The sequence below is a fragment of the Pygocentrus nattereri genome, chromosome 3 (genome assembly GCF_015220715.1).
Source record: "Pygocentrus nattereri isolate fPygNat1 chromosome 3, fPygNat1.pri, whole genome shotgun sequence".
Taxonomy (NCBI): domain Eukaryota; kingdom Metazoa; phylum Chordata; class Actinopteri; order Characiformes; family Serrasalmidae; genus Pygocentrus; species Pygocentrus nattereri.
This window is the reverse complement of record NC_051213.1, coordinates 28,767,270-28,777,432: the sequence shown is the minus strand read 5'-3', so window position 1 is coordinate 28,777,432 and position 10,163 is coordinate 28,767,270. Positions and strand designations below refer to the sequence as shown.

The 10,163-nt window shown below is 39.5% G+C and overlaps 1 protein-coding gene across 3 annotated transcripts; it reads left to right on the top strand.

Moving 5' to 3' along the window:
- The first annotated feature begins 3,002 nt into the window (after positions 1-3,002).
- leng1 (leukocyte receptor cluster (LRC) member 1) lies at positions 3,003-8,862 on the top strand. Of its 3 annotated transcripts, none has more exons than XM_017681828.2 (6): positions 3,003-3,108; positions 3,465-3,612; positions 4,041-4,223; positions 4,979-5,161; positions 5,299-5,414; positions 7,938-8,862. In XM_017681828.2, exons 2-6 carry the CDS (start codon positions 3,481-3,483, stop codon positions 8,149-8,151), a joined length of 828 nt encoding a protein of 275 aa, XP_017537317.1. In that variant the 5' UTR covers positions 3,003-3,108; positions 3,465-3,480; the 3' UTR covers positions 8,152-8,862. The 3 variants fall into 3 exon arrangements, with proteins under 3 accessions (XP_017537317.1, XP_017537319.1, XP_017537318.1); XM_017681830.2 differs by having other exon boundaries at positions 3,006-3,102; XM_017681829.2 differs by lacking the exon at positions 3,003-3,108 and having other exon boundaries at positions 3,119-3,612.
- Positions 8,863-10,163: the final 1,301 nt, after the last annotated feature.

The window sequence follows — 10,163 nt, the reverse complement described above, 5'->3', positions numbered from 1 at the left end:
TTTGTTTTGACATGTTACGTTTTTATACACACAAATACCAAAAGGAACGACAGATTTCTCAAAATGTAGTGGAGTAAAAAGTCAGATATTTGACTTTGAAATGTAGTGGAGTGAAAGTAAAAAGTCGCCCAAAATGGAAAAGCCTCAGTACAGATACACGAAAAAACTACTTAAGTACAGTAATGAATTACATTTACTTAGTTACTGTCCATCATTGCATTTCAAAGTCAAATATCTCACTTTTCACTTCACTACATTATGCAAAATCTGTTCCTTTTGGCTTATGTGTGCATAAAAACATAACATGTCAAAAACGAGAGAAGTGTGAAGCAAGAACACAAATCAAGTACAGTGCACACATGAGCTCGTTTTGAGCATGTTTTGACCTGTTGGTCATACCGACCCAGTGCAGCACAGTTCAACGTCAGTGCAGCAGCGTAAAATTTTGGGAGAGTCTATTCAACATAGATGATGAACTAACTTAACTTTGTGTAAATAGAGCACAATGTAGAAATATGTGCACATATGTAGTCGTTTCATTTTATAGTAAATTAGTTTTGGCTAGCTTATATTTATGAACAGAGACCTACATATCAATATAGTAAAGGAAAACACATTTGTGAACCTGTGATTAAAGCAAGTCTTTATTAAACTTTAACTTGTAACTAAGTTGCATTAAGTTAATGAACCTTTTAGCACTTTTACTTTTGATACTTTTGGTACAATTGAAGAATGGAAAGGCAGTTGGTCCAGATGACATACCTGTGGAGGTATGGAGATGTTTAGGAGAGAAGGCAGTGGACTTTTTAACCAGTTTGTTTAACAAAATCCTGGAGAGTGAGAGGATGCCGGATGAGTGGAGAAGCAGTGTACTGGTCCCCATTTTTAAGAACAAGGGTGATATGCAAAGTTGCAGTAACTACAGAGGTATAAAGTTGATGAGCCACACCATGAAGGTATGGGAAAGAGTTGTTGAAGCAAGGCTAAGGCGAGAGGTTCAGATCAGTGAGCAGCAATTTTTGCATTGAGAGTGTTGGTAGAGAAGTACAGAGAAGGTCAGAAGGAGCTACATTGTGTCTTTGTGTCTTTGTGAGGAAGACATCCCTTAGACATTCAGCTTTTTCTCTAAGAGCAGCTCAGTCTCGGAATGAGCTGCCCGTACATATAAGAGAATGCATTTCATTTGGTTAAATGGCTCATTTAAAGTCTTCGCTGAAAAACAATAAATACTGACATCATGGCATGTAATTCATTTTAACAGCTGGCATCGCACTTTTAATTTTTTTGTAATTTTTAGTTGTTTCTGGTTATCCCTATTCTTGCTGAGGATAATGTCAAATTATGTGAAAACACTGAAACATGTCAGACTTAAAAAGAGACCAAAAGACAGAGGTATATGGTGAAGTTGGGTAATGAAGAATGAGTTAAAAAAACAGACTTATGGTAGGCTAGACAGTCTCTGTGATAAATAAATGTATATATTATTTAGATTTGAGCATGAACGTTTTACCAAAACATAAACATAAATGCAGTTAGGCCCAGAAATATTTGGACAGTGTAACAAGTTTTGGCATTTTAGCTGTTTACCAAAACATATTCATGATACATCTTGTAAGGTGTCGACTCTCAGCTTTAATTTGAGGGTATTCACATCCTAATTGGAGGAAGGGTTTAGGAATGACAGCTCTTTAACACGTAGCTGCCTCTTTTTCAAGGGACCAAAGGTAATTGGACAATTATCGCAAAAAGTATTTCATTGGCTGCATGGGCTATTCCTTCATTAATCCATCATCAATTAAGCAAGTAAAAGGTCTGGAGTTGGTTCCAGGTGTGGCATTTGCATTTGGAAGCTGTTGTTGTGAACCCACGACATGCGGTCAAAAGACCTCTCAATGGAAATGAAACAGACCATCATTAGGCTGAAAAAAAGAAGAAATCCATCAGAGAGATAGCAGATATGTTAGAATTGGCCAAATTGGCAGTTTGGTACATTCTGGGAAAAAAACAGCACACTGGTGAGCTCGGGAACTCAAAAAGTCCTGGACATCACAGAATCCTTTCCATGGTGAAGAAAAACGCTTTACAACATCCACCCAAGTGAAGAACACTCTCCAGTGTGATGGCATGGGCATGCATGGCTTCCAATGGCACTGGGTCACTAGTGTTTACTGATGATGTGACAGAAGACAGAAGCAGCCGGATGAATTCTGATGTGTACAGGGATATTTTTTCTGCTCAGATTCAACCAAATGCAGCAAGGTTGACTGGACGTCACTTCACAGTGCAGATGGACAATGACCCAAAGCATACTGCGAAAGCAACCCAGGAGTTTTTTAAGGCAAAGAAGTGGAATATTCTGCAATGGCCGAGTCAATCACCAGATCTCAAACCAATTGAGCACTTTCACTTGCTTAAGACAAAACTGAAGGCAGAAATACCCACAAACAAGCAACATCTGGAGACAGCTGCAGTAAAGGCCTGGCAAAGCATCACAAAGCAGGAAACCCAGCATTTGGTGGTGTCCATGGGCTCCAGACTACAGGCAGGAAAGGATTCTCAACAAAGTATTAAAATGAACATTTTATTTATGGTAAAGTTAATTTGTCCAATTACTTTTGAGCCCCTGAAATGAGGAGGCTTTGTAGAAAAAATAGGCTTTGTTTAAATAATTAAACCTGAAAGTCTACACTTCAATTGCATCTTAGTTGTTTCATTTCAAATCCACCGTGGTGGCATGCAGAGCCCAAATCATGAAGATTGTGTCACTGTCCAAATATTTCTGAACCTAACTCTAAGTTTACATGATGGTAATGGATAGAATCCCTCCTGCAACATCCTCCTGAGACCCAGAAAAATTAAAGCTTGAGATTTTCATTCATTTTAAGATAATATAAGTCTATTGGCTGAGAAAACAACTTGTCGCGGTGATTTATTTCATTCATTTGATATGGTCCATAATATTGTTTGTAACAACCGCTGGAGTGACCCCTCGTGTGGGCGTCACAGGTAGTGCAGCGTACGTCATTTACGTGATGACGTACGCTGCACCACATCGGGCTGTCGCTGTGTTTAACCGTGTGCTGATAAATAAACGGAGACTCGGTGAAGGTTTATTTCAAATACTGTTCTTATAAATATATATTTTGCTTACATTGGGTTCGTGTTTGTAGTATGATTACTGGGCAGAGGAAACCGAAAGGACCCTGATGTAAATGCAGGCGGAAAGAGCCGAGCCCGGAGTGGAGCGTTAGCTTAGCTTAGCCGGTTTGTTTGGGTAGTGCTGTGCTAAGAGGCGAAACTGTGACAATTCGAAGTAGAAGAGCATCAGATCCGTAAAACATTACCTTACTAAACCAGTTAGATTCTGGCAAACGTAAACCAGTAAAATGTTAAATGAGTAAATCGGCAGATCAGCCAGTTTCGTTAGTTTTTGTGTTTATTTTCTCCTGTTGTCCGTTGTGAAGCTTTAGGGTCGCAGTCATGAACATTCTGCCAAAGAAGAGCTGGCACGTGCGCAATAAGGACAACATAGCGCGCGTTCGGCGTGATGAAGCGCAGGCCGCCGAAGAGGAGCGCGAGATCCAGCGGCGAGCGGAGCGCGCGGAGCAAGAGGTAACCATAGCAACGGAGTATCGCAGTTAATGCAGTGTGCGCTTATGTCCTTTACAGGCGAGACAGAGCAGTTAATGTCCTTTTACCGTTAATGCAGTGAGGTTAATGACTTGTGAGGAGCAGCTAATGAGGTGTAATAAAACAGTGCAGCTGTTTTAAGACTGATGCAGTGCTGTAAGTGATGCCTTTGAACTACAAAAAGTTCTTCACATCAGATGCAGGTGATGACCTTCACGGGCAAAGCGCAGTTAACGGTTAAAGGTTGGGTACAATCCAGAAAATTGTTATGTAATTTCTTCAAGCACAACTTTGTTTTCTTAATTGAAGTTTTTTTCAACAATATTTGTCCAGAGGCACACTGAGTGCAGCAAGCAGGAAAGGAAATGAGTCGTTGTTCTGTCACTCCTCGCCTGTGCTTTCCCCCGCAGGCTCGGACGGAATATCTGAGGAAGAAGTCCCGCGTGGCCCTCGAGCAGCGAGGAGGATACAGAGAGGAGGGAGAGCAGAGTGGAGGTTCAGGAGGGATTGAACACCTCAACTTATTTCCTTTGGAGGAGTCTTCGGAAAAGAAGGGCAATGCAGAATATCTTAAAGAGAAAAGGGAGGAAAAGGTAAAGCCTACATACTTCAGAATTAACAGCTGCTTTCGCATGTGCTCGCACACAGGCACGTACTCACACACAGGCACGTACTTGTGATGTATTTTTATTGTAGCTCATAGTTTAAAGGAAATCATGTTTTCTACAGTACACAATCATAGCCAAGGTTTTTGTTTTTTAAGACTTAAGAAATGTTGGAGTAATTTTATGTAGAATATGAACAATAAAAAAATGCAGAACAGGAGTAGGGCTGTTGATGAAGGATCAATAATTACTAAAATCAGGTTTTTTTTCCTGCTCTCTTGAGAAATCAGGGATTTTCATTAGAGACTGTACTTCTCAGTTAAAGTTCTGTGCTCATCTTTTACTCATGCATGAAGGAGGCCGGTTTGTTGTGTCGCTTTTCACCTTAATGCTGTAGCCTAGTAAAACGAGGTAATCAATAGCCTTTCTTCACTTGTTTAGAATGTTGATACGTCCTAAGATTCCCTTCTTTCCGTTATTTTAATGATATTCGGTTAATCTGCTTCTGGTGTTTAGAAGACAACAGATATGACAGTTATGCTTGTGATGTGAGAGAGAGCTTCTGGCTCAAAATGGACATCTGGTTCTGATGGGAAGTGAAGGCTGTGATTATAAATAACTGAGTAGAGTCAGCTTCCTCACATCAAGACCCATTTCTGTCAGAACTTGTCAGAACATATGAGTTGGGCAGAAACTCTGAATGTCATTCTTGAATTATGTTGTCTCTTCTACTTGTCTATTAGGAGAAACAGGAGCGTGCCATTGGCCTGTTGGTATCCCTTGGTCCTGCCCCTGGAACAGAAGCTACACCCTGGTATCTGAAGCACAGAGAAAAGGAGAAAGAGGAGGATAGAGATAGAAAGGAGAAGGGCAAAAGGAAGAGCATAACAGAAGAGGAGAGAGAGAAGAAAGAGCGGAAGTTAAAGGTACACTAAATTATTATTTTGGTGTTTTCACTCTGGAGGGAAGAGATTTTGTGTTCAGGAATTGTCACTATACAGTTTAATCCACACTTAGTATTTTTAAGGATCTAATGGGATATTTAATTGTTGGCACTTCAAAGGAGAGGCTGGACCCTCTTTTGGACATGAAGAAAGCCCTGGCAGTGAAAGACAGAAAGGAGAAAAAACACAAAAAGAAAGAAAAGAGAGATAGAGGGGAGAAGAGGAGTGGAGAAAGGTGAGAGTTTTTCTTTTTTCTCTTCTGAACAATGATGTGTCCTGTTTGCCTACACAACAACCCATTCATTTCCAACATTTGAAAAAAAGTTGGTACGCTGTGCAGAATGTAAATAAAAATATAATGCAATGATATGCAAATTATGTAGACCATATTTTTAGGAAAATACTACAAAGACAACATATCAAATGTTGAAACTGAGAAACTTCGTTTTTTTTTTAAATATATGCCCGCTTTGAACTTTATGCCAACAACACGTTCCAAAAAATTTGGGACAGGGGCATGTTTACCACTGTGTTTCATCACTTCTTCTTTTAACAACACTTTGTAAGTATTTGGGAACTGATGAGACACTGCTGTAGTTTTGAAAGTGAAATGTTTTCCCATTCTTGCTTGATACAGGATTTCAGCTGCTCAACAGTTCAGAGTCTCAATAGTTCAGTCTCCTTTGTCATATTTTTCATTTCATAACCCTCCAAATGTTATCAGTGGTGACAGATCTGAACTGCAGGCAGGTCAGTTTAGCACCTGAGCTCTTTTAATGCAGAGCCATGCTGTTGTAATACATGCAGGATGTGGTTTGACATTGTCTTGCTGAAATAATCAAGGCCTTCCCTGAAAAAGACGTTGTCTAAATGGCAACATGTGTTGCCAAAACATGTATATATTATTCAGTATTAATGGTGCCTTTACGGAATGTGCACGTCACGCTTGCCATGTGTACTAACAGACCCCATACCATCATGAATACAGGCTTTTGAACTGTGCACTGATAAGCTGAGTAGTCCTTAGCCCAGAGGACACAGTGTCCGTGATTTCCAAAAAGAACAAAAAATTTTGATTTGTGGGTCCACAGGACACTTTCCCCCTTCACCTCAGTCCATTTTAAATGAGCTTGGGCTCAAAGAAGGTGGCAGAGTTTCTAGATCCTGTTTATATATATTTATATATATGGTTTCTTCTTTGCGTTTTAACTTGAACTTCTTCTTGAGTTTTAACTTGCGTTTGTGGATGCAGCAACAAACTGCTTTCACAGACTGTGGTTATCAGAAGTGTTCCTGAGCTCATGCAGTGATTTCCACTACAGAATCATGTCCGTTTTTAATGTATTGCCGTCTGAGGGCCCAAAGATCATGGCCAGCAAATACTGTTTTTTACGTTGAGAAACATTATTCTTGATTGTGCGGTCTTTCACTGAACGCCTCTTCAGCTTATCTGCAACGCACAGGTCATTTTATTGACCTGTTCCCAATCAAACAGCGGATGTTTTTTGTAGCATTACACAGCTTTACCAGCCTTTTGTTGCCCCTGTCCCAACTTTTTTGAAAAGTGTTGCCATTAAATTCAAAAAGGGCCTCTATTTAAAAAAAAAAAAAAAAACAACAACAATATAATCTCTCAGTTTCAACATTTGGTGTCTTGTCTTTGTACTATTTTCAATGAAATATAGCGTTTACATGACTTGCATATCTTTGCATTTTGTTTTTATTTACATTTTGCACAGCATCGCAACTTTTTTGGAAATGGAGTTATATTATATGACAATAGTGTGTACCTTCTGTTCTATCACTCTGTCTAAATGCTGTGTTTGGAAGATGATTAGAGTACTTGCTTGTGAACACCAGCTTAAGGTATTGCAATGTAACCATTTTATATTATTTTACATTTTAAAAAACATTCCATTCAAAAAACTGGGTTCATGATTTAGTAATCTCAACTTTCACATTTTTTTGTTCAGACAACACGGCTGCAAAGGGAGGCATAATTAATAGCCTGTCCACTCGCCATGCTGCATTGTCACAGCTCCATGATGCACATGATCACGTCATTATGCATCGTCATACCTCTGCTTAAAAGCCTTCTTTTGTGTGCTAGTGTTTTTTCAGTGAGTCAGATCTCTTGACTCGGTTCATAAATAAGAGCGCCCAAACCACTCTTCCTTCATTAGCATTGACAGTTTTTGTTTTTTTTTTATTTCCAAAATTAGCCAAGGTAGCGATATTATTTGTCATTAAATTTTGAGTAAAGCCTTAGGCATATAACTGATAAATGAACAATATTTGCATTATGTTTGCCTTTTTTAAAAACTGAAGATATCAAATGATAAGTAGGTACACTGGATGAATTTCTAGAGGCAAAAATCATAAGATAGGCAGATGAACAAAATGCAGGCACGTCCATCAGCCAGTCATCCACAGACAAAGGCAGGTAAAATAAAATATCAAGGGAAGTAATGAGGCATATAAGGAAACACTGCTTAGGATTACATGAAAACCACCAACAGTAAAACGAGCCAAGCTAACACAACAAGTTGCAGGTTTGGGGTTTTATATATATATACATCTTTTAGAGCTTAACTTAGTTAAGACTACATCGCTTGAAATTCAGTGGTTGAAGTTCTACATAGCATTGCTCCAGACTTGGTATGGAATCTGATAGGGCTTGCCCTCAAAGGTTGGAATAGTGTTGTACAACAGGGGAGAGATTTTCATTGGATCTGTAATCTTTTCTTTATCTTGGCAGCTCGATTGAAAGGTTGCGTGCCGAACGGTTGCAGAGAGAAGCGGATGAGAGGAGACGAACACAAGCGCTACTGGATCAGAGGAATGGAGGGGGGGAGGAGGGAAAAAGACAGAAGGAAATGGGTGACCGAGACAGACCATACAACAGTGCCTACTTCCCTGAGCTGGCACGCAAAAGGCAGAGAAAGGAGAGAGACCAGTACGACTTCTGCTAGCTTTCACATTTATTTTTCTGATGATAAAGTACGAAGGGTTTCAGACTGAACAGAGTGCAAAGAGTGTTATAATGTGTTACTCATAAAAATGCCATCGATTGTTCATTGCACTCACTGCCAGACACAGTGTTGCTAAACTGTGGACCAGTTGTGCTTCTGAGCTGGCTGTCAGCAGCCTTGGTCTTTTTGGAGGAAAGAAGCAGTTGTAGACAGTCTGGTGCACTGTGCAGTCAGTCAGATAACAAAATCAGATTATATTGGATCTTAATTCCACTGTTGAATTTAAGGCAGCAGAAATTAAGATCATCAATGGACTGTCTGTATTTTCGAAAGAGTAAGAAAAGTGTTAAAATGGATTTGTTCCATAGATACAGGAACTTCTTATTGACTATGACCTGTGTAGGTTTGTTTCTTGATAAACTTTTTTGAGTGTTAATGATCTATCAAAAAAGTCTCACAGCCTCTTTCGATCTCCGCTTTCTTTGTTGTGTTGTAAAAACCATTAAATAACATTGAGGGAACTTGTCTTTAGTAAGTGAAGAATTTAAAAAAAAACTGTCATCATTTCTGTCTGTGTGGTTTAAACAGTGTGATGGCTTGTGTCATAGAGAATGTGTTGAATTTCTTTATTATGAGCTGCAGACTGTTCCCGTCCCTATTTTTACAGGAATGGGCAACTGACATGCAAAAAAAACAAACAAAAAAAACCAACCAACCTCAAACCTTTGTTTTTTATTAAAATAGATGGGCAGCCGATTGCCAAAATAGTGCTACAACTACAACAGACCCAGAAGAAACAAAGTGGTCTGTCTGTTCAAAAACATGTGACAGTCAGTACTTCTCCAGTGAACTCCACGTCCAGTCTTGACCAGATGATTTTAAATCATTAATATCAAAGCTGCACTGTGTACGTTTTTTAAATTGTGAGAAGTAGCATTACTGAGTCAGGAGAAAAAACATGATAAACTATGTTCTGTGTGCGCTGCTGGTGGTCACCCTGTAAAGCCTAAAATATTTCATGGGGTTTTTTTGGACCACTTCATACATCTGTACGTATTAACATCACAGGCGCAGACTCAGAAAGAATGCCCAGCTTGGTGTTTGAGTTTCAAATGCAAGGTCAGCATTATACTGATGAAGATATTATGACAATAGATAACTGACTTGCATCTTCAGAAGAAATGTCCTTCACTGAGTTTAGCCTGAGTTGTCTTTAAATACTACTTCAACTCACTTGCAAACAATAACTGATAACTGAAGGATGACTAAAGGCCAAAAAATGACTGTAATGTCATTATGTGTGGTGATCCTGTAGTGTTGGCCAGGCATAACTAACACTGTTGAATATCTTCTAAAGGAGGCCTGTTGTGAATTCTTTCAATCTAACACCTACTTTGTTGTCACAGTGTGCAGAGTAGATCTGCTGTGGATACTGGTGACTACTTAGCATTTAGCCTGATATATAAAAGTGTATTTACTGTCAAACTGAATAAAAGTCATGTGTATATACAGTCGTGTAGATGGCCACTGACAGAACTCACCACCACTGACGAAATTCCAACAGCTGTACAGTTCTTAGTGTAGAGTGAATGTCAGACGGTTTGTGTACCCATGTGGGTAACTGCACTAGATGGAAATACAAGCAAAACTGTCTCGTGATTCCCACTGGTTCAAAGACATTCGGTGCACTATGTAAGTGCAGTAAACATTACTTTGTAAACTGTACAGTGCTCTATGCACAGAACCAGGTAGATATTCGACCTCCAGTTCTGTAGTCCACCTGCATTGTTCAGGTCTGTGTTTTCCCGCAGCACTGGAGCTGTGATGCTCTGCTGTAGAAGACTTGGACCTTTAACCTAAGCAGATTGTTGTCTGACCTCATCTTCACAGCGTCCCCTGTTTCTACAGTAATGATGAGGCATTGGCAACGCTGCCTAGTAACGCTCTCACGGCGGTGTGACGTTAAAGGCATAATATATGACGACAAAAATACACTTGAAATTGAACCTCGT

What these genes read in the sequence shown, in the direction of transcription:
- leng1 (XM_017681828.2), top strand. Translation starts at nt 3,481, where the DNA reads ATGAACATTCTGCCAAAGAAGAGCTGGCACGTGCGCAATAAGGACAAC. An exon ending in CGGAGCGCGCGGAGCAAGAG is followed by an intron (nt 3,613 to 4,040) that starts GTAACCATAGCA and finishes TTTCCCCCGCAG; the next exon opens with GCTCGGACGGAATATCTGAG. An exon ending in AAGAGAAAAGGGAGGAAAAG is followed by an intron (nt 4,224 to 4,978) that starts GTAAAGCCTACA and finishes CTTGTCTATTAG; the next exon opens with GAGAAACAGGAGCGTGCCAT.